Source organism: Chenopodium album, chromosome 18 (assembly GCF_948465745.1).
Source record: "Chenopodium album chromosome 18, dcCheAlbu1.1, whole genome shotgun sequence".
Lineage (NCBI taxonomy): Eukaryota > Viridiplantae > Streptophyta > Magnoliopsida > Caryophyllales > Amaranthaceae > Chenopodium > Chenopodium album.
In genome coordinates this window covers 2,058,012-2,078,871 of record NC_137851.1, presented here as the reverse complement: position 1 = coordinate 2,078,871, position 20,860 = coordinate 2,058,012, and the positions used below count along the sequence as shown (strand labels likewise).

At 35.8% G+C, this 20,860-nt stretch overlaps 4 protein-coding genes across 4 annotated transcripts; 2 read left to right on the top strand and 2 right to left on the bottom strand.

The window, feature by feature from the left end:
- Positions 1–2,848: 2,848 nt before the first annotated feature.
- On the top strand, positions 2,849–6,720 carry LOC145592642 (uncharacterized). Its single transcript, XM_081649147.1, has 6 exons — positions 2,849–3,064; positions 3,726–3,885; positions 4,257–4,370; positions 5,370–5,573; positions 5,928–6,092; positions 6,182–6,720. The coding sequence occupies exons 2-6, from the start codon at positions 3,739–3,741 to the stop codon at positions 6,464–6,466; spliced, it is 915 nt and encodes a 304-aa protein (XP_081505273.1). The 5' UTR covers positions 2,849–3,064; positions 3,726–3,738; the 3' UTR covers positions 6,467–6,720.
- Positions 6,721–7,195: 475 nt separating this feature from the next.
- Positions 7,196–8,139, bottom strand: LOC145592641 (peroxisomal membrane protein 11-4-like). The gene has a single exon (XM_081649146.1). The coding sequence runs from the start codon at positions 8,037–8,039 to the stop codon at positions 7,347–7,349; it is 693 nt and encodes a 230-aa protein (XP_081505272.1). The 5' UTR covers positions 8,040–8,139; the 3' UTR covers positions 7,196–7,346.
- Positions 8,140–9,530: 1,391 nt separating this feature from the next.
- Positions 9,531–17,492, top strand: LOC145592639 (conserved oligomeric Golgi complex subunit 7-like). Its single transcript, XM_081649145.1, has 10 exons — positions 9,531–10,044; positions 11,717–11,806; positions 11,913–12,032; positions 12,120–12,221; positions 12,305–12,582; positions 13,273–13,418; positions 14,464–14,659; positions 14,833–15,505; positions 16,142–16,474; positions 16,637–17,492. Exons 1-10 carry the CDS (start codon positions 9,760–9,762, stop codon positions 16,916–16,918), a joined length of 2,505 nt encoding a protein of 834 aa, XP_081505271.1. The 5' UTR covers positions 9,531–9,759; the 3' UTR covers positions 16,919–17,492.
- Positions 17,493–17,857: 365 nt separating this feature from the next.
- LOC145592638 (glycine cleavage system H protein 2, mitochondrial-like) lies at positions 17,858–20,513 on the bottom strand. Its single transcript, XM_081649144.1, has 2 exons — positions 20,326–20,513; positions 17,858–18,562 (listed from the first exon to the last, which is right to left on the bottom strand). The coding sequence occupies exons 1-2, from the start codon at positions 20,399–20,401 to the stop codon at positions 18,174–18,176; spliced, it is 465 nt and encodes a 154-aa protein (XP_081505270.1). The 5' UTR covers positions 20,402–20,513; the 3' UTR covers positions 17,858–18,173.
- Between the last annotated feature and the right edge of the window lie 347 nt (positions 20,514–20,860).

Sequence of the window (20,860 nt, the reverse complement as noted above, 5' to 3'; positions counted from 1 at the left end):
CACTTGAATAGACATCACCAGTCGTATATATTAATCGTTTGGAATTGGGGTCGAGTTTAGTTCAGGTCTGATTTGATTTTTATTCAAGAGGCATGTGGATTAGGTTTAAACTAGTTTTTACACATAGTAGGTAATTTCAAAAGTAGATTTGATATGAATGATTATTAAATCGAATCAAATTTAGTCAGGTCAATCTTTGGTCTACAACACTTTGCTAAATGTGAGTTATCAAACTCACTGGCAAAAGATGTAATTGTCATTACTAGAGGTGGGCAACGTGTCGTGCCTGGTGATGGCTCGTGCCGGGCTACCATTTAGCACACCCTAGACCACGGCATGTCACGGCCCACGTGCCTGCATGTCAGGTCGTACCGGGCACCGGGCCGCCCATAATAATTTTTGTTTTTTAATTTTTTTTTTTGAACTACTTTTAAAATCTACAACTAATACTAAAATAGCAACCACTGATGTCATCTTTTTTTTTTTTCAAAGTTATACACGTGGTGCTATCTCATGTAAAGATTTTCCGCTCAAATGTTATTCTTTTTTTAAATAAAATGCTAATTAATTTTAAATAGGTAATAGCTATTATTTAGGTAATGAATTTAAAATAGATACAATACCTATTATATTGGTAATTTATGTTGATATTAGGTTGTTGGAGTTTTTATAGGAGTTGTTAGCATAGTTGAGGTCAAATAAAGTGAACTTATGAACATTTTGAACTCAAAAAAATATTAAAACAAAATTTACAAAAATCCAAAGATAAATTACTGTGAAACCCGTGCATCGCACGGGTGCTATCCTAGTAGATATACAATTTAAATAATTTTATTAATTTAAATTTATGTTTTTTTTTTAATTATTATCTTATTATTGGTCTTTTTATTATTCTTATTTTTATTATTATAGTTCTTTATTATTATTTATGTTATTTTATGGTCGTGCCGGACCGTGCTTGGCGAGCCAAACTACCTTGCTGCCCACAGGTTCGTACCAGATTCTTGAAATCGTGTTCACGGCACGACCCACTCCTCGGTCACCGTGCCGTGTCGTGCCACTAGCGGGCTCGTGCCGGACCGGGCCAATCTCGTGCGGGGCCCATGCCGCCCTCGAGCGGGCACGGCCCATGCCCACCTCTAGTCATTACATATGTAGAAGTTTTCTCATTTAAAATATACAAAGTAAGTATTAATTATATGCCTTCAAAAGTAAGAAAGTGTTAGTTAGTTATTTACATTATAATTTCTTCACATCTAGAGTTGTAATTAAAAATTAAAAATAATACGGAGTAACCTTTAGCGTTAATTTCATAAATAGAGATGGCAAAGTATGACCCCAAAGACATTAATATAGCAAATACTATTTGAAAACTTTTTTATATCATGCATTTAAAATATAACAATTACTAGATTACTCTATCTCCTAGCATTTTACAGCATAATGCTAACAATGATCCTTAGGTAGTTTGATTGATTGTTATATTAAAATTACTTAATTACTATGACTCTAAGATTATTTTTTATCGCATGAAACAAAATGCTCAAAGAAGTAATCTCGTAATTTGCTTATTACATCTTACTTAGCTTAATATCAATTTCAATTAGTATTGTAGGATTTGCAGCACTAACTTTTTTTTAGACAAAAACTTATAGGTATGAAATCTAAGTTATATAATATTGTGAGAAAGAGTACTATAGTCTTGTTATTTGCCCAAGACAAACGGTTTTTTTAAGATAATTTTTAAATTTTAGATTTTTTAAAATAAGGGCCCTAGGCGATTGCACTCCTTCAAGTAATTGTTTTTTTGTTTTACAAACTTTAGCTACCAATAAGAAATATGATACATAAAGACCAAATCTAAGCTACTTTATTGCTACAAAGAGTTACATGTCAAGAAGTAATTGTTCTAATATGCTTATAACATCTTTACTTACCTCACTAACAATTTCAATTAATATTGTATCACTAACTTTTTCTTTTTTTTTTTTTTCCGAAAGCTCATAGGTATATTAATCTAAGATGCATAATAGTGTGAGAGAAATAATAATTTTCTCATTATTTGTCCAAAACATACGAGTTTTCTAAACCATTGTTTAAAATTTAGACTCTTTAAGAAAAGAGCCCTGTACTATTAGTCTGCTACATTTAAGTAATTTTTTTTTTTGGTTTTACAAACTTTAGCTAGCAACAAGAAAATTTGATACACACAAAGTCACAAACCAATTCATGCTCCTTCATTGCTAGTTGCTACAAAGATGTTTAAATGGTAAATACACCATGCTTAACATTACTATTGCATCACTTATCAATTATCATCCTAATCCATTTAATTTGTTATAGATACTTCGTACTTCCTAAAAAGTTGAAATGATATCAATAATTCATGATTAATGTTCTTCAAATCACGACAATCATACCCTCACTATCTAAAATTTAGTCATTTTAGGGGTCGTTTGGTTGCACAAAAGAAATGGGGGAAATAGAAATTCATGGGAATTTGGATATTGAGGTTTTGTTTGGTTGACCAAAAAACATAAAAAATGTGGGAATTTCAAATTCATGGGAATTTCCAATTCCCACAAAACATGGGAATTAAATTACCAAGTACCCCCTTGGTAACTTGAAATTCCCATGATTTGCAAATTCCTCCATGAATAACAAACAACTTTCAACAATTCATGGGATTTCTAATGTGGGAAGTTAATTCCCATAATTTGTCAATTCCTATGGGAAGTTATTTCCCTTGTCAACCAAACGACCCCTTAGTATCTTAAACTAGTGTAAACTAATCAAGTTTAACGACGACAACTAAATCAGGGTTAAGGAAGACTAGTAAAAATGTTGCAAACACTTCGCTGATTTCTTGACACCGACAACCCCACAAAGTCCACAACACCTCATCTTCCTCCCTTTGTCTTATCGGCAAACTTCACGAATTCGTCGCTCTTCTGAAATTAATCCACACTTTTCTTTCTCCTTTGACGAAGCTTGAGATCTCATCACTGAAGAACGTAAATCCCTATTCTATATCGTTGACTTCAATTCAATTTTCTGATTTCAGGTAATTTTCATTTTCAGTGTCCCCAATTTTTTTTTTAGCGATTTTTTCAATTAAACTTTTTAGGGCAAATTTTTTCATATTTATACTTGGATTGGACCTAGTTTGAACTTTCTATAGTATTCTGAGGGAAGTAAGTGAACAATAAATTTGATTTGATGATGAATTTTTTTTATTTTAAAATTTAATAAGCTGGGTTTTATCAGATGGGAACCCTAGTTTAGTATTAGGGCATCATTTCACAGAATTTGTCTTGTTTGATATTTCTTTAATACGGAGTATAAAATTAAGGAGTTAGTATAACCGAAAATGTCTGGTATTGGACTAAAATTCAAATGATAAGTGTAATTAAAGAATGATGAAATATACAAAGCTTAAATCTTGCATGATCAACTCATACTGGTGCGGAGTACGATAGCCAGAGTGTACAAACCTATCTGACTATCTTTTGTAGTCTTTGGGTGTTGGAAGAAAGGTTTGCATTTCTATCAATTGCAATATTAAAGACACAATTTGGAGGAGATTAACATGTATCGAGATCGCTTATTAGTTATTACAATGGCATTCAGTGTTGGGTGTTGTGGTGTAGATATATTTCCTTGCACCTCTGACTTTGCGGTATTACACACTTATAGTCGCGGCATTTGTCTATTGGTTGATGCAGAAGCACCTATTCAATGAGAAACTTGAATGAGTTTCAAGGATTCTGGGGCTCAGTGGCTCGGAAGGCTAAAGCGGTCCTTGATGATGACGTTCCACCTGAACAAGCTGAAGTCCCTAGGGCAGCTCGTAGGTACGAAGATAATGTTGCTTTCGGACAGCAGGTGAGAATGGCTTGTTTTGATTTTGGACTGGACCATGATAAACATTTTGTTCTCAATTTATCTTCTTTACAACCCTTTTAATTACTTATCCCCGCGGAGCAGTAAGGAAAAGAAGTAATCCTGTGTAAACGCACTCGAGAGGAGGACAATAATCCTGGAATGATAGTTTGAACTGTGAGGAAAAGCAGGGATAGAAAAGATTTTTATGTAAAATATAAATACCCATAAATGAGTATTTTGCTGCTTGATCTCGAATCTTATATAAATGGTCAGGTGCCAGACGTTATAATTCCCTTTTTTTTTTAACGTTTGCTGCTGCGTTGATATACCATTCTGATAGTACTTTCATTATTTAAGCGCTCTGATTGCAGGATGGCCGTCAATTTCAACCCGAGCAAGGCCGCAAAAAACCAGATAAAGCTGTGTTACGGAAGGGATTTGGTGCTATTGCTTCTTCGTTTAATTATCTTGGCAATGCCTTAGAGGTAAGATTGATGTAATATTACCATAATGTTAAAAGTATTATATAAAGCACTCAGCAGTGAATTTGCTCCATTTTGTGCTATGTTTTAGGCTTTTTTTTTACCAATCCTCGTGTGGCTTAGACACTTAGTGTTATTATATCCTTGGATTTTATCTCAATAGATTGAATCCTTGAGGAGAACTTCCTGTGCCATTCTTCTTTATGCAAATCCCGTTATGCTGTTGATATTCATTAAGGTTACGTAATTGGATTATCTGAAAGGTCTTTTATGAGCATTTTTTTGCTGCAGATTGCTATGAAAGGTCCATTTACGGCCCATAGCCATCTAATATGTGTGATCTTTTATGATGGATAAATTTGGGGGAGAGCTTGCCCTGGCTATAAAAGTAGAAAGAATTGCTATCAACTGTAGCTACCATGAGAGAACCCGCACTGCATAAAATTGTAATTATTTAAAAACACAAACACAGTTTACAAGAAAGAAACTGATGCCTGGTCTTGATGGTGGTAACTGGTTACTGGTGAGTTAAGTCAGTTAATGAATGGTTGTAGTGGGCGTGTCGGTTGAAGAACCCCTCTGGTAAACTGAACTACAGAATACAGATGCTCATGTGAGGAACCTACTCTGCTGGCAATTGAGCTATATGTTGTTTACAATATGAACTGCACAATATACTTATCACATAATCAGAATATCTCTCTGTTACAAGTGTGCTCTGATCTATTAGGATTCTATTGAGGATGGAACTGGTGAGGCACTTTAAAAGACTGATATTGTTTGTTTGTAGCAGACTTAGAAATTTCTACTGAGTAATGAGACAAGAGTATTTACCCCCCCCCCCCCCCCCAAATCTTTTATGGTTTTATGATAGGTTTTTAAATGCTTTTTACCCCTTGGTTACTAAATTTGCTTCTAAGGTATCATTTTTGCATGTTGCTTGCAATTGTATATATTGAGCAATAATTATACTACTGATGTATGTACTGCGCTAATGTTCAGGAAGGGCTTAACATTGTGGAGAACCGCACTGCAGACATTATCCAAGACACTCGAAATCGAAGATATGCCAGGAAAAAATCAGCCCCTGACTTCAACCAACAGCCCACAGATGCTGGACCTGTAAAGGAGCCGTCTGGAACACAGAACCATGTGTCCTCAGTGGCTCAAACTGAGTTGAACATCCAATTGCAGGCATCTCGCGACGTAAGGTGGCCACTTTTTGATCACTGGTCATATAGTAAATAACTAATATTAAGGGATTTGCTATGTTCTGTCTCTCTAGAACTCTCTTAAATGCTGTGCTGCACTTCTCATTTTTTTTTATTGGATTTCATTTACCCTTAGATTTGGATAAAGGAAGGCAGGAGGCTTTTATAAACTCTAATTAGTATATATAATTATATATACTTTGTAAGTATGATGTCTCATATCTTATGTTTTAGTCCTTTAGTACTAACTTAAAGTTATGTCATGTGTCATATGCTCTATCCTTCAGTTCTTACTGGATTGCTTGCGTTTATGGATTAATTATGATGGATACGTTTTTGGTGCATTCAGGTTGCTATGGCCATGGCTGCCAAAACAAAGTTGCTTCTTAGAGAGCTAAAGACTTTCAAAGCTGACCTTGCATTTGCCAAGGAGCGGTGTGCTCAGCTAGAGGAAGAAAACAGGATTCTTCGAGAGAGTTTGGAGAATGGAGACAACCCAGAAGATGATGAATTGGTGCACTTCTGAACTTATACCCATACAATCAAAGTATCTTCCTACATGATTATCAGTCAGATTATTTGACTTTTGGATTTACATTACAGATACGACTCCAATTGGAATCTCTTTTGGCAGAGAAGGCTCGGTTGGCTCAAGAGAATGCTTTCTATGCTCGTGAGAATCGCTTCTTACGCGAGGTTGTTGAATATCATCAGCTGACCATGCAGGATGTTGTCTATTTAAATGAGAGGAGTGAAGAAATAATGGAAGTTTACCCTGCCAAGGTACCAAGTGGAACCAATCTGAACACAATAGCTACATTGCCATCTTTATCACCACCTGTTCATGCTTCTGAGCTTGTATTCAAAGAAAACGCGACTTCTAAATGAGGCACAAGTGAGCCCTGTTGTCATTCATAGTTAGTTTGTTAGTCCCCCACCCCCTTCTCTCTTTTTTTTCTTTTGGTCTGGTTCACAGTAGGCTCGTATTGGATCCCTGTCTTAGGGTTCCGCCCACTTCTTGTTTTCCTAGTCAGTGTCCTGGGTTACATTTATGATGAAGACTATAGATTTGGAGCAATTGTTTTCTTGTGCTTCCTATAACTCTGTATATTCATATCAATAATATCATACAACTTTACCCAGCTAGATACTTCATATTATTTTATGGCCTCGAACCACCACTTCCTTTCCTCAACAATTGGCTACTACCTATCTTAATTTTTTTGGGTAACTGTCTTTTTGTGAGGCGATGGAGCTATGTTTCTGAACTCTTGATCCTGATCTCTTAGACCACTTAGTCTCTAACTAGGAGGGATGTGGACGTGTGGTGCCCTTCTTTGAGCCAAGAGGCTCCACATTAAAAAGTACCCCAGAGTCCATGACTCCCGGTGCAGCGTAGCAATTACTTCGTTACATTATATTTTATACTAATATAAATAAATATTGGTTAGTATTTTGATACTATCTTTTGTTTAGGCTTATTTTTCGTGCTTATTCATTTCAGTTTCAACCTTTCAGGTGTATTATTGTTTTTACTTGATCTTTCTTGCATTTGTGACAGTTAATTAACCTTTTGAAATGTTCAATCATAAGCACATGTTCACAACCATGTCCAGATTAGTTACATAACTATACCTTTGATTAAGTTCCAAGATGAAAAAACTCATGCACTTATTGCAGTATTTTCTCTAGCATCAGAGTATTTAAAACATTAAAAAGTATCTCAATTAATTACATGTAAACCCAAAAAAAAAAAACTCTATATTCTTCAAGAAGGCCAATTTCTATACCAACCAGCCCATGCAGAGACAAGACCACTAATCCCCAACGTCACAGCATGACAGCAAAACGGGTTTGGCTCAATCTCCGCCACCGCAATGACCAAATCCGCCACATTTGCTGCCACCGCCATCAACCTCATCACTCGATCCCCCCTTATTTTCCCCACCCCTTCCTTCACCTCCTCTTCCTTCTTTTCACCCTCATCCAAACCCTTAAGTAGCAGTTTTTCCTTCTTCAACCCTTCATGCATGAGAATGAAGTCTGATATTATGAAAAAAACATAACCAACTGACTCACCAAAGGCTGAAATGAAGCTCATTTTCTTAGCCAACTTTGCATCCAACACTCCAAGCCTTGACAACCAAGTAAAGTGGTCGAAAAAGAAGTAAACCATTTCCCCTGCATTCCCTAGCACGGCCAAGGTCTGGAGCCCACGGGTTGGGCCCGGGTTCCTCCGGATGGTGTTGAGCCCTGTCAAGGACCGGCCACTCCGAAAGGCCTTCCGACTCATGCCCGCAGCCACCTCCCATAGCTTGAACCGTTGGGCCAACTCGGGCTGCGTTGCCTCGAGGTGCCAATGGGCTAACTTGGAGACATATTGGTATGTCTTGACTAGCTTGTCTATGCCATCTCTTTTGGCTAAGAAGATGACTAGCTTATCTAAGGAATCATTGCTCATGGTTTTTTTCAATCTTCACTCTTTATTGTGTGTTGGAGAATACTTCAATATTTTTGGTTAGTTGGGTTGGTTGTTATTCTTCGGATTATGGGGTTTTGTTGTAAGTTTTGTAATTGGAAGCTATATAGAAGCAGAGCCACAAAGTAAGTTATTTTTGGGATAATGTAGAGGATTAATAAGGTACACATGTTTGGACCTTAGTTTCCAAATTTTGGCTACCATAAGCATTTTCACTCTTTGCATAGATTTTTGTTGTCTCTTTGCCTCGAAAAGTCGAAAGCAATCGAGTATTAGTTACTTAGTTAGGATAAAGTTATGAGAAAGAAAATGTTGAAAAACTTAAATTATATTGATGTGATCCTAGTACATGTACATGAATAAGCAATAGAATACGACTAGATATATTTGAATATTTGATTAGCTACATTAGCTAAGAGTTAAGGATATCTTTGATTATCAACCTAAAGGAGTAAATTGAAGGATTACACAATTAATACAGAGTATAAACAATAACTAATAATGATATTGTTGATATAGGCATCATTATCCTTTACAAGTCTAACCTTCTTAGAAACAGATCAAAGCCTTATATGAAAACAAATCAAGATATACATACATAGACGATCCGAGTAATTAAGCTTCTTAAACAAGAGAATTGATCTATAAATAGATGCCATGACATAGATTGCACTAGGAATTATAGCACAATTGAACATTGAGTTGTATACCTACATTTGACAGAACTAACGCTACAGCAGAAGCGACACAATCACATAACAAAAATTCAAACGCATACTTAAATTCCTACAAATTTTTGTGAGCTTTCAATGTGTTACTTGCTTATTAACATATTTTCCGTAAGTAAATGATAGGAAAAACATAAATTTTAAATTTATTATTGTTGACATTTGTCCATGTTTTAAATATGTGTTTCTATAGATATTGAGCTTTGTAAGTTTGTAACCGTTACAAGTATTAACTATAAAAGTATTTATTTTGGTATCAGCATCGACTTAAATAGTGAGACAAATGTGAATTAAGATTAATATCATAAAACCTTAATTGCTACCTGCCTTCCAGTTGGCTAGCTAGCCTAGTGCTCTCAAGTAAAATTAAGTTAATGACAATATTATTAGGGTAATAGGGTGTATTCAATTCACCTGATTTTCACTTATCTGAACTTACCTAAGCTTATTAAAACTTATTTTAGTTGTAATTTATACTAGAGTAACCTTTATTAGAACTTATTTTTCCTGAATATCTGGATTTATTATACTTAAAATATGTAAAAACAAGGTGAACAAAATATACTTTTAATCCTTACTTCATTACACCATAACTAGATCTCTTAAATGTTACTATGTTAATCATTTAGCCGAACTCAAAACTCTAAACAACGTGATCATTCGACAACCATATGGCATATGGACTAGTCCCCCGACTCCCCGTTCCGTGCGACTTGGGCCGTTTCTAGTTTTCTCAAACTAAAGTCCTTTTCCTTTTCGTTTCTTACCAAAAACTAAAATGGTTAGATCTCCTCCATCTTTCTCCTGTTATTATTACTCCACTGTATTTCTTCTTCAAAACCTCCATTTTTAGCCAGCTCAAAAACCTCTGATTCAGATGAACTCACACTCATTCATCAACCTACATTTCCACATTTCTTGATCATCCTCTCACTTTATCAATCAATCGATCAATTCATCAAAATTCTGGAAAAATGATGGTAGATTTGGGAGCATTCTCCGACGAGAAATTCGACGCCAAAAAATGGATAAACAACGCCGTGAAAGCGCGTCATCCGCAAGATGTGTTGGAGAATCACTTAGCAGATCTGGAAATGAAGCTTCAGTTGATGTCTGAAGAGATCTCCGCTTCTCTTGAAGAACAAAGTTCTGCCTCCATTCTCCGTGTTCCACGCGCCACTCGTGACGTTATCCGTATTCGCGACGACGCCGTTTCTCTCCGCTCTTCCATCTCCACCATCCTTACCAAGATCAAGCAGGTTTGATTTAATTTGATTTTTTTTTTTGGTTTGATTTTGTCTGTTAATCAAGAAATTTGAGGCTATTTGACTGAAAGTTTGTGTTACTGCATATTTTAATTAGTGACTAATTATGGATATTTGCGGAATTGTGGAATTGGAAGTTATGCTGTCAAATTTAGTATATTTTGTTGTATTTTTGATGATATGAGAATGTGGTGAATTACTTGATCCTAGTAATGGTGAAAAATTAAGATGAATTTGTGCTAGACGTAGTGTGCAATTAGCTAGGGTGTTTACGGATCGTGTCGAATAGGTGTTGCTCTAGTGAGACCATTTGAATGAAGGTGAAATTAGAAATCAATATAGTCTTGTAGTTATGAGATTAGTGTATGCCATGTATTTCCATTTACAAAGCAATATAGTTGAAATGTAAGGTATGAATAATCATGCAAGTGAAGTTGCCATCATAGATAACAACAGCTACACTTTCTAAACTTCTAGTACAAAAATTGAACATTTAACCATTATGCAAGAGCAATATTTTGATGCATAATTTAGACTTTAGACCAACATAAATATTGTATATCTAATGACCCAAGAAAATCAAGGGAGGTTGGGACCCTACCAGCCCAAACTAAGATTTGCGACTGTGCCTCTGAAATACAGAATCTAAACTGATAAACTAATGTTTGACAGCTTCCATAAGGCACACAATTGCAGTGACTAAAAATTTAATGGAAGTGCAGTGATCTGATTAAAACATAGTATAGACAGTTAATAAATGAAGAGATAAGGGCTGCTGTCCACAATTCAATGCAAATGGCACTTCTTTGAAAGAATCAAGAGGTGGAATTTATTTCCTGATAAGCTAGTATTGTCTTTCGGTCCAATTTAACCAGCAATTTACCTTAAAAGTGTGAAACTATACTTTGGCAAACATATTTTGATAACTGAGGATTTCAGTGTGTTATAGCATATTAGCATGTACTAGATGTTAGATTTTTTTAGATGCTGAAGCAACAGCCTGCTAAGCTGAGTTCAGTTCAGAAGGTTTTGAAGTTTGTACCTTTGACTGATTCTAGGAATTATGGAACTGACTCTAGCGTGTAATAATTTTGGTCATAATGGCCCTTTTGTTGTCGTCGTTGTTGTCCCAAATTTGAGGGTAAAAAGTTTATCTATTACCATTGAACTGAAAGGAATAGTTTGGGACTTTTATATTAGAAACTACCTCTGTTACTCCAAGGTCTCCAACAATTCTCTTTACCAAATTAGGGGGTAAAAACTAAAAAGCCTTGTTAGATTTGGCTTGATTTATACTTTCATAAGTTAACCAACCAAAAATTAGTTTGTTAATAATTTGGGAAGCTGTTTATTCCCTAATAGTGTAATGTAGTCCAGCTTAGTTATTAACTGCAAAGTAACTTTTGTTTGTCCCAGTAGAGGGTTTTATTGCCTAGTCTTGCTCACTTCGACGTATAATCTTGAGAATTAAATGCACTATTGAAAGTAAGCGGATCATCTCTACTATAAAATGTCAAATAGTGTTTGAGTTGATGAGTTATTTTGGGATTGATCGCATAGGTGTTGCTAATTACTTGAAGGGCTGTGGCTACATGTGTCTCTTGTTCTTTCATAGAATTGTTGCTCAATAAGAGCTCTTTTATTACTTTGTCTTAACTCTGTTCAGGCTGAAGGCTCCGCTGCTGACTCTATTGCAGCTCTTGCAAAAGTTGACACTGTCAAACATAGGATGGAAGCTGCATACAAGACATTGCAGGTTATATATAATTTTTTTTCTTTTAAAACTTTGTACTTTATGATCTAGTTGATGTGGCTGAGAAGAGGCCAAGTCCTTAACGAGGCAAGTTTGGTGTGCTATATAGGATGCTGCTGGGTTGACCCAATTGAGCTCAACTGTGGAGGATGTTTTCGCGAGTGGTGATCTTTCACGAGCTGCTGAAACGTTAGCCAGCATGAGGCATTGCCTGTCTGCAGTAGGGGAGGTATGATGTTTAGCTGCTTTCTACTAGTCGTAAATATGTTCTATTTATGCTGGCCTTAAGATTATTTTTTCGGTGCTATACTTTTAGGTTGCTGAATTTGCTAATGTGAGGAAGCAACTTGAGGTCTTAGAGGATAGACTGGACGCGATGGTGCAGCCTCGATTGACAGATGCCCTGTCAAATCGTAAAGTAATGTATTTATATGTGTTTTGCATTGTCTGCTCCTATTATTCTCCTTGTGTCTCATAAACTCCTTTGTTCTTACTATACAGATTGAAGTTGCTCAGGAGATGCGAGGAATTCTTGTGAGAATTGGTAGATTCCAGTCCCTAGAAGTGTACTATACAAAGGTTCACCTCAAATCGATAAAAACACTTTGGGATGAATTTGAATCCAAACAGCGAATCAATAAGTTGGCAACTGAAAAAAATGATGGGCAAAGGCAAGCTAATAATGAATTCCAATCAAATCATTCTGGCCTTTCTTTCTCCAAATGGTTGCCAAGCTTTTACGATGAACTGCAACTCTATCTTGAGCAAGAATGGAAATGGTAAAGTCACAATTTTCTTGTTGTGTCCCTTTCGCAGTTGCCTTTTCCCTAAAAAGCATGCTAGGCCAAAATTCTTTGCTTTCATACTTTTGTCCTCTTTTGTGAAGTTTTCCTTGCTTTCATATGAATCTTAGAGTTAATATTTTTTTTACATTTTTTTTTTAAATTTTACTCTCCAATAGTAATTTTCTCCAGCTGCTTATGGCTAGGTCTTTAAGTTTCTTGGAATGAATTTCCCACAAGATTGATGAAGATCAAACACCGCTAAGCATCGATCTACGGGGAGGGTAGTAGGGTACTTTATGTAGTAGCATAATAATTGAGTTATTATTGACTTTACTAATAAGATAGGTAGTCACTTAAGGTAGTAACTCTATTGATAGAGCATATTATAGAGAGGAAAAGCATGCTGAATATTTTTAAAATTTTATTGTAGGGTTTTCTTTTACCTGCTTGGAGAGAACAAGCCTCTAGGATGTTTGTAACTGTCTTCTATTATTGCTGTTTTCCAGATGTTAAGCAGTCAATCTTCATCTTCTTCCTAAATTTTCACACTTCATCTTTTAATCCTGTCCAAAGCTAAAGCTGAGGTTTTAGCAGGCAATCTTAGTGAATTTGTGTTTATTATTTTGGCAATTTGGCTTGTCATTTATTTTGCTTCATAGAAGTTACTCACATGTTATTTTTCAGGTGTGCAATTGCCTTTCCTGATGATTATACAACACTGGTACCAAAGCTGTTAATTGAGACAATGTTGGCTATTAATTCAAGCTTCATTTCCCGCATCAATCTTGCAACTGGAGATGCTGTTTCTGAAACAAAAGCATTAGCTAAAGGTTGAATAAACATCCCTAAAACTTTATTTTATATGCTCCCATTGTTCCATAAAATAAGGTCTATTGGCATTTTTTCTGTCATCTAGTTTTAAGGGCATACTTTGGCATTTTTTTTTTTCTTCTGTTCTAACATAAAATATTTTGAAACTATGAATTTAGAAAAGTATTTTAACAGGTCTGTTGATATTATATCTACTTTATTAAACTATAATTATTGTTAACTTATTTCTATTTATGTTCTTGAAGACAATGAAATTTGACAGTGTGACATACTAGCTGTAGAAAATCTGTTTTCTTTTAGGATGGAAGGAGTAATTGAAAAGGTGCAGGATCGTGTCACCCCCAAATTCTGCTTTTTTTGCATGTCTACGTATAGGTTATGATTTTACCTGGCAAGTGGAATTGCTACTCTACAAATACTGAAAGTATTAAGTTTCAACCTTTGGGTATAATAGCAGGAACAGAAAATTCATGACTTAATAAATATGATAGATTTTAGTTTTGATGTGCTGTTTATTCAAAACAATTAGTTGCCAGTTTTATTTTGTAAGGTGAGATAAATTGCATCTTAGTGCGCCAAGCTGATAGATTTTTGCTCTGGTGTGTTATTTGTGTGATGCAATTAGTTACTCTTTTCAATTAGCGAGGAGAGATAAATTACATTTTAGTGTGCCCCATATGTATCAGATACATGTCTTTTATGAATAGGTCCTGTGTTGTTAGTTTGTTACTGCCATTGTTAGCCAATAAAGTTGTATTGGATGATGAAAAGAGCGCTGAGGACTATGTCCAAACTTAGGAAGTCTTGGTGGAGCCTCGATTTAGAAAGACTTTCCCTCTCATGCTTACACTCAGCCAACTGGGGTAGTTTTCTGTGAGATAGCTATAATTGCTCTTTGCTTTACTAGCATTCTAACTGTCTTGTAAATCAATCTAATTAAGGTGACTTTAAAAACTGTAGATTTTACAGCTGGCCTGACGTTGGTGCTTCAGATATATAGATGAGCTAAAATAACAAAGTTTGTTCTCTATTTCACATCTTCAGGGACATTGGATTTGTTATCTGGTGATATGCCCAAAGGAAAGATTCACAGCAAGCATCTTGATGCAATGATCGAACTGCATAACGTGACAAGCACTTTTGCAAGAAATATCCAACATCTTTTTTCAGAATCTGCGATGCAAGTATTACTTGATACAATGAAAGCAATTTACTCTCCTTTTGAGACGTTTAAAAAGAAGTAAGTTGAAGACTTTGAATTTAAATTAACTCATTTTGATCTTGCTCTGAACTGTTTTTGCCCATTGATTGAGCTGTAGCTCAGTAGTGCATGCCAAGTTCCTTTGACTAATTTGCAAATTATTACTTTGATGCTTTATAATTCTAATTGATATGTAAATCGTTGTGTGATAGATACGGGCAAATGGAGCGTGCTATCCTTGCTTCTGAGATTGGGAAGTTAGATCTTAGAGGAGCTGTTGCTCGTGGAGTAGGTGCTCAGGGAATAGAACTGAGTGAAACTGTTAGGAGGATGGAGGAGTCTATTCCTCAGGTCATTTTGCTTCTTGAAGCTGCAGTTGAGAGGTGTATTAATTTTACTGGTGGGTCTGAGGCAGATGAGCTAATTGTGGCCTTGGATGACATAATGTTGCAGTACATTACTATGCTTAATGAGACATTAAAATCATTAAGAGCAGTATGTGGAGTTGATAATACATTTGACATTGCAAAGAAGGACTCTGGATTGGACAAAAAGGAAGTAACACATAATCCTCGTAAAGCTGACCTAATTTCAAACGAGGAAGAATGGTCCATGGTACAAGGGGCCTTGCAGATTCTTACTGTTGCTGATTGTTTAACGAGCAGATCCTCAGTCTTTGAAGCTTCACTGAGAGCTACTCTTTCTAGATTAAGTACTAGTCTTCCTGCATCAGTATTTTCTGTGGACCAAAATCAGAGACAATTATCCATTGACAATGAGTATGCGAATGTGAATTTAGATGAAAGAGCTGCTCTAGATATGGCTTCTGTATGTTTAGTTGATGCTCCTGAAAAGGCTCGAAAGCTAGTTGGTCTTTTGGAACAGGCAAGTACAATTCATTTGGTTTTATCTCTTCTTTTCAACTCAATATATGCTCTAGTATTTTGTAGTCTAAGGAAAGTGCAAATAGAGGGGGGGGGGGGGGGGAGGCGGGTTGGGTTGGGGTTTATGAGTTTAATGTAAAATTGGTCCAGGGATAGAGCAGCTGAAGGGGTTGTTTAAGAATCTATGTGAACTTATTAGTCGTCTGACGAATCTCTGTTTGAATGTTGTCTTAGATATTAATTTTGTATGTAATGATGTGAAATTTAATACAAAGGGGCAAGGGAGTAGGTAGATTTTTTGGTCAAGCTGCTTTGGCAAATACGGAGAAAGATTGTAGCAAATGAAAAGAGGTCTTTGGGCATCAGGTCATCACATATGAAAAGCTTTTTGAGAATTTTAACTGCTGTTGTGATAACGGGTGTTTAACCAATGTTGAATCACTAACAAATTCTATGACCCTCATCCATGGCTGTTTTATGTGTTCTTCCTCTGTTTAGGGGCTATATTGAGGTGTTAGTATTAATAAAATGATTTGTCTTGTTTCCTTGGGAATCTTTGTATATATGTTATGTTGTCTTATTTAAGGTGTATAGTAAACTTACTAACTTTAGAAAGCTACTTCTTATGGTTGTGCAGTCTAAAGACCCTCGGTTCCATGCACTTCCACTTGCATCTCAGAGAGTTGCCACATTTGCAGAAACTGTTAATGAGCTTGTATATGATGTCCTGATATCAAAGGTACGCCAGCGTCTCAGTGATGTGTCACGCATGCCAATCTGGGCATCTGCAGAGGAAACTAGCGCTTTTCCTCTTCCAAGCTTTAGCTCATACCCTCAATCCTATATCACTAGTATTGGTGAGTATCTCCTTACCTTGCCCCAGCAATTGGAGCCCCTTGTAGAAGGTATCTCCAGTGATGATGCCAATGCAGATGATGCCCAGTTCTTCGCTACTGAATGGATGTTTAAGGTGACATCAACTTACCTTTTGCTTTTCCAGCTATCTGTTGAAGTTTTTTATTCTTGATTCCCCCACCTTCACTTTTCCCCTATTTATTTTGTATATGTTCCCTTTATACCTGTTTGTGTTCATGATGCCTGCTTATACTTCGTTATGCCTAAACCTTTGAAGGTTGCGGAGGGTGCAGCTGCTATATACATAGAACAATTGCGAGGGATTCAATATATTACTGATCGTGGAGCTCAGCAGCTCTCAGTTGATATAGAGTATTTGGCAAATGTTCTTTCCGCTTTGTCAGTGCCAATTCCCCCTACACTCGCAACATTTCAGACATGTCTTTCCATCCCTAAAGATCAACTAAAAGATCTGATCAAGTCAGATTCCAGCACCCAGCTTGACCTTCCAACAGCCAACCTCATCTGCAAAATGCGACGTGTAAATCTAGATCAATAGTTTTGATGCCAAAAGTCCAATTATGTCCTTGCACTTGTTTGCTTCATAAAATCTTAATATTATACTTGAACGGTTAAGCCCATTATCTCTGGCTGGAGCTGTCTAATACATTTGGAAGGAGCGAGAAAGCATTTGAAGACAGTGCATATGACCATCCATCACTTCGAGAATCAACCAATAAGCCTCAATTTTGTTTCAATAGTTCCTCATTTTATGCTTTTTGAGGAGATCCGCTTTCAATCAGGATGTGTACTAAATGTATGTTCGAGGCCTTCGAGCACAATGTCGCTCCTAGTTGTACAGTTTTGTGAATTATACCTTTGAGCTTTGCCATTACTAAAGGAGGGTTAGCTGAAGCGATACAGGAAAGTTATAGGCCCTTTTTTTTCAAGGCTGGTCAATCTTTCTTCTCTCTATATTATTATTGCCGGACTGAACTTGGTTTGTGAGTTAGATTTGAAAAGCAAACACAGTAGAAAGTTGCACTTGCTCAACTATATTTGTATTTTAAGAGAATATTAGATTTTTTTTATTTTACAATAGTTTTGCCATGTGTTTTTTGTCCCAAGTTTCATTGAATCATAAATCATTGATCTTTTTTTCTTTTTTTTTTTTTTTTTTTTTTTTTGCGTTGTGCTGTTTTTTATCAAGTGAACAAATTTGCTAAACCAGTACTCTTAAACCGATACGATTCAATCCTATGCATCCGCATTGATGTCTACGTTTTTGCACGTGCAAAACTTATAGGTTGGAAGTAAGTAATTAATCGAGAAGTAAAAAAATAAGCAATAGATGGGTTGGCAAGTTATCGTGTAGTTAAAAAAAAAAAATCAAATTCCACCTCGAGTTGGATCTATCCTTAAATCAAATGTTTTTTTGCTAATTAGTTTATTTTCTTCTTGTTTATACTGCTAAAAAAATCCACATATTCAAATGACATTGCTAAAATGCTGCCCCAAAAATAAGATTTAAACCCCACTTTCAATACTCATGAATTGATACTTTCAAAAACACAAAGGTCAATTGTTCTTGCAATAAAATTCATTCATTTGAGATCACCAATACTAGCTAAAAGAATAAAGATCTCAGCTACATGAAGAGTAAAGGTTCAAACTTTTTTTTATTTTCACTTTTCTGGCAGGGGTGGTGGGGTGAGGAGCTTCTTTTCCTAGCAGCTTCATCACAGCAAGAACAATTATGTAGTTGTTTCCAAAGCAAAGCAAGCTTTCAAAACAATGCTTGAATGTGGTCTAGTTTAATGCTTGGCATCTTCTTCCTCGCAGAATTTGCTGTATTTGTCTGCATCCATCAAGGAGTTAAGCTCATCCGAATTGCTCAATTCTACCTTAATGATCCATCCTTTCTCATAGGGGCTAGAGTTGACCAATCCAGGGGAGTCGCCAACCTCGTCATTGACTTTAGTCACTTTTCCAGATATAGGAGAATTAACATCACTAGATGCCTTAACACTCTCAACAGCACCAAAAGCCTCGCCCTTAGAGACAGCAGCTCCCTCTTCTGGCAACTCAACATATACGACATCACCCAAATGTTCTTGTGCGTGATCTGTTATGCCTACTGTCGCTGAATTACCCTCAACTTTCACCCACTCGTGAGAGTCAGTATACTTCAAGTCCCCAACAACTGCAGGTGAAATAAAAGTGTCATCTTAAAATATGATGGGCCAATACCATCATCTTTCACCACATCCATATATATGTATAAAAAAGAAAAACACGCAGAAGGTTTGAGGATGCATTTGTCTTCAAAGAATAGGGAAGTATTTCAGAACATCTACAGTTAACTAAGCAGCTTGATGCAAGAAAGAAATAAGAAAACATGAAAATAAAAATGACACAATTTGCATACACAAACATAATAATTGCTACAAAGTGCGTAACTTGACAACAGATATATGCAGCAAAGAACTTATATACGTAGTAATTTATATGAGTTCATAATTCATGATAAGATTCACTCTTTAGCTTTTTTAATTAAAACAGTAAGCTACACAGCAGGAGAACAAGTATGCAAATTGATTCATCCAATCGCCAAACAGACCCACGTAAGGCATCATCAAATTGTTGAATATTTATCATTGACTTTATAGTGCACTAACAAAAAAGAAAGGTATCAAATTACCACTGATCCTCCCACCCCCCCACTCCTACCCCCTACCTCCTTAACTTTATGTTATTTCACTTAACATCCAAAAATTGGACGAGCTCATTTATAGTAAGAATCCCAACTCGCAAAAAAGCATCCAGCACACTAACTCTTAACACATAGGCAAAAGCTCTAACCATATCACCCACATAGCAGTAAAGGCTTTTCTTTTCTCCCAAAAGTATTACTTTAAGTGATGCCAATAAGGTGGAGTTATATTCTAAAAGTTCAAGGAGGCTTTCAAAAATGCACTCTACCCCTGAATGCTTTTAAATATTCTCACTTACAATGATCAATGCATGAAACAGGTGAAGGGATTAAGTGTGGCACAAATATTCTACACTACCGTGCAAGGCAACTAGACAGAACAACTATTTGTCACGGCAAGATCAAAAGGGCAGACATCGAGAACAAATAGTGACAAACCAAGCAATCTGTCACAAAGAAGCACACTTTTTTTCCCTTCAACGTATCCTGGAAATTATAATCAGCCTCAATAAGTACACCTTACAAAAGGACACTTTCCAAACTGATATAGTTAGCATCTAACTACAATTATCATCTGAAAAAACAATCTTGTGAGTGACATTATTCTTCAATAAAACCCTAAAAATATTAGCTTAAATCCAAGTGAATTTAAAAAAAAAAATTAAAGGATATATGCTCCATAAATTTGGATTGAAAATGACATGATAATGAATACAGAGTAATATAAGACAATGTATCTTACACATATACACTACACAACAGAAGCACAAGTGAATGTAAACGTCCCTTTCAACTCCAAATCTAAGGAACCGACGAAACCCATTAATTATTCTGCCATTTTTTGAGAAAAATACAAACTTTATACAATTTCACCTGGGATAAATTCTTCAACAAATAAACCAAAGAACTCAAAGTTACATCTCATATTTGCAAAATCATATACTCTAAAATTCATTTTTTTACATTCAACATTTACATCTTAATCAAATCCAATGGTATCATAATCCTACCCAACTAATCACATATGAAGATTAATCAAAATGAATTTAAAAACAATAACCCAAACACAACAAATTCAAATCAACACAAAAACAAGATTCAGAACAAAAACCTTCAATCAAAACACATCAAGAATACATACAGCATTTCAACAAAAACCCAGATAAGATCTTATGTACCAAAGGTCAAATTCTAAAAAAAACATGTAAATCAATAAATATATTAAGAGAAAAACAATGATCAGGGATTGATACCAGTAGCAAATGATCTGGGAAGAACAGAGATCCCAAGTCTTGAGGCGGCCTTAGAAGCGAACAATCGTAAAGCCATGGTTACCCTACTATGAGTGTAATCTAACAAAGTAGAGGGAGTATATTTGGCGAATCTATTGGAAAAACGAAGAAAAAGAGGTGCAGACTTTAACAAAGCTCCAAACTTGAATTGAAATACAATACTAGTGTACTGTAGACTGTAGAGTGCAACTTTGATGTGTCAACAAACCCACTAACCCACCGAGGTTGGTGAGTGAAAGATTGGTAACAGGCTAACAGCCCACTTTATTTTTATTTTTATTTTTATTTTTATTTTTATTATTATTATTTATTTATTTTTCTTTTTTAAAAGAGCCACAAGGGCGGGTGATGAGATTCGAACCAGGATCACCTTGAATCGAAAAGAGAGCTCTAATCACTTTAGCTGTCCCTTCACTCCTTTTTTAGGGTTTGTAAATTGGTTGAAAATTTTGAATGGGAAATTGATAGAGATTATACTTTGTAAAAAATTGGTCCA

Coding starts and splice junctions, on each gene's coding strand:
- LOC145592638 (XM_081649144.1), bottom strand. CDS start 20,401: ATGGCTTTACGATTGTTCGCTTCTAAGGCCGCCTCAAGACTTGGGATC. Junction 18,563..20,325: donor TCCCAGATCATTTGCTACTG/GTATCAATCCCT, acceptor TTTCACCTGCAG/TTGTTGGGGACTTGAAGTAT.
- LOC145592641 (XM_081649146.1), bottom strand. CDS start 8,039: ATGAGCAATGATTCCTTAGATAAGCTAGTCATCTTCTTAGCCAAAAGA.
- LOC145592642 (XM_081649147.1), top strand. CDS start 3,739: ATGAGAAACTTGAATGAGTTTCAAGGATTCTGGGGCTCAGTGGCTCGG. Junction 4,371..5,369: donor ATCTTGGCAATGCCTTAGAG/GTAAGATTGATG, acceptor GCTAATGTTCAG/GAAGGGCTTAACATTGTGGA. Junction 6,093..6,181: donor ACCCAGAAGATGATGAATTG/GTGCACTTCTGA, acceptor TTTACATTACAG/ATACGACTCCAATTGGAATC.
- LOC145592639 (XM_081649145.1), top strand. CDS start 9,760: ATGATGGTAGATTTGGGAGCATTCTCCGACGAGAAATTCGACGCCAAA. Junction 12,222..12,304: donor ATGCCCTGTCAAATCGTAAA/GTAATGTATTTA, acceptor CTTACTATACAG/ATTGAAGTTGCTCAGGAGAT. Junction 16,475..16,636: donor CTACTGAATGGATGTTTAAG/GTGACATCAACT, acceptor AAACCTTTGAAG/GTTGCGGAGGGTGCAGCTGC.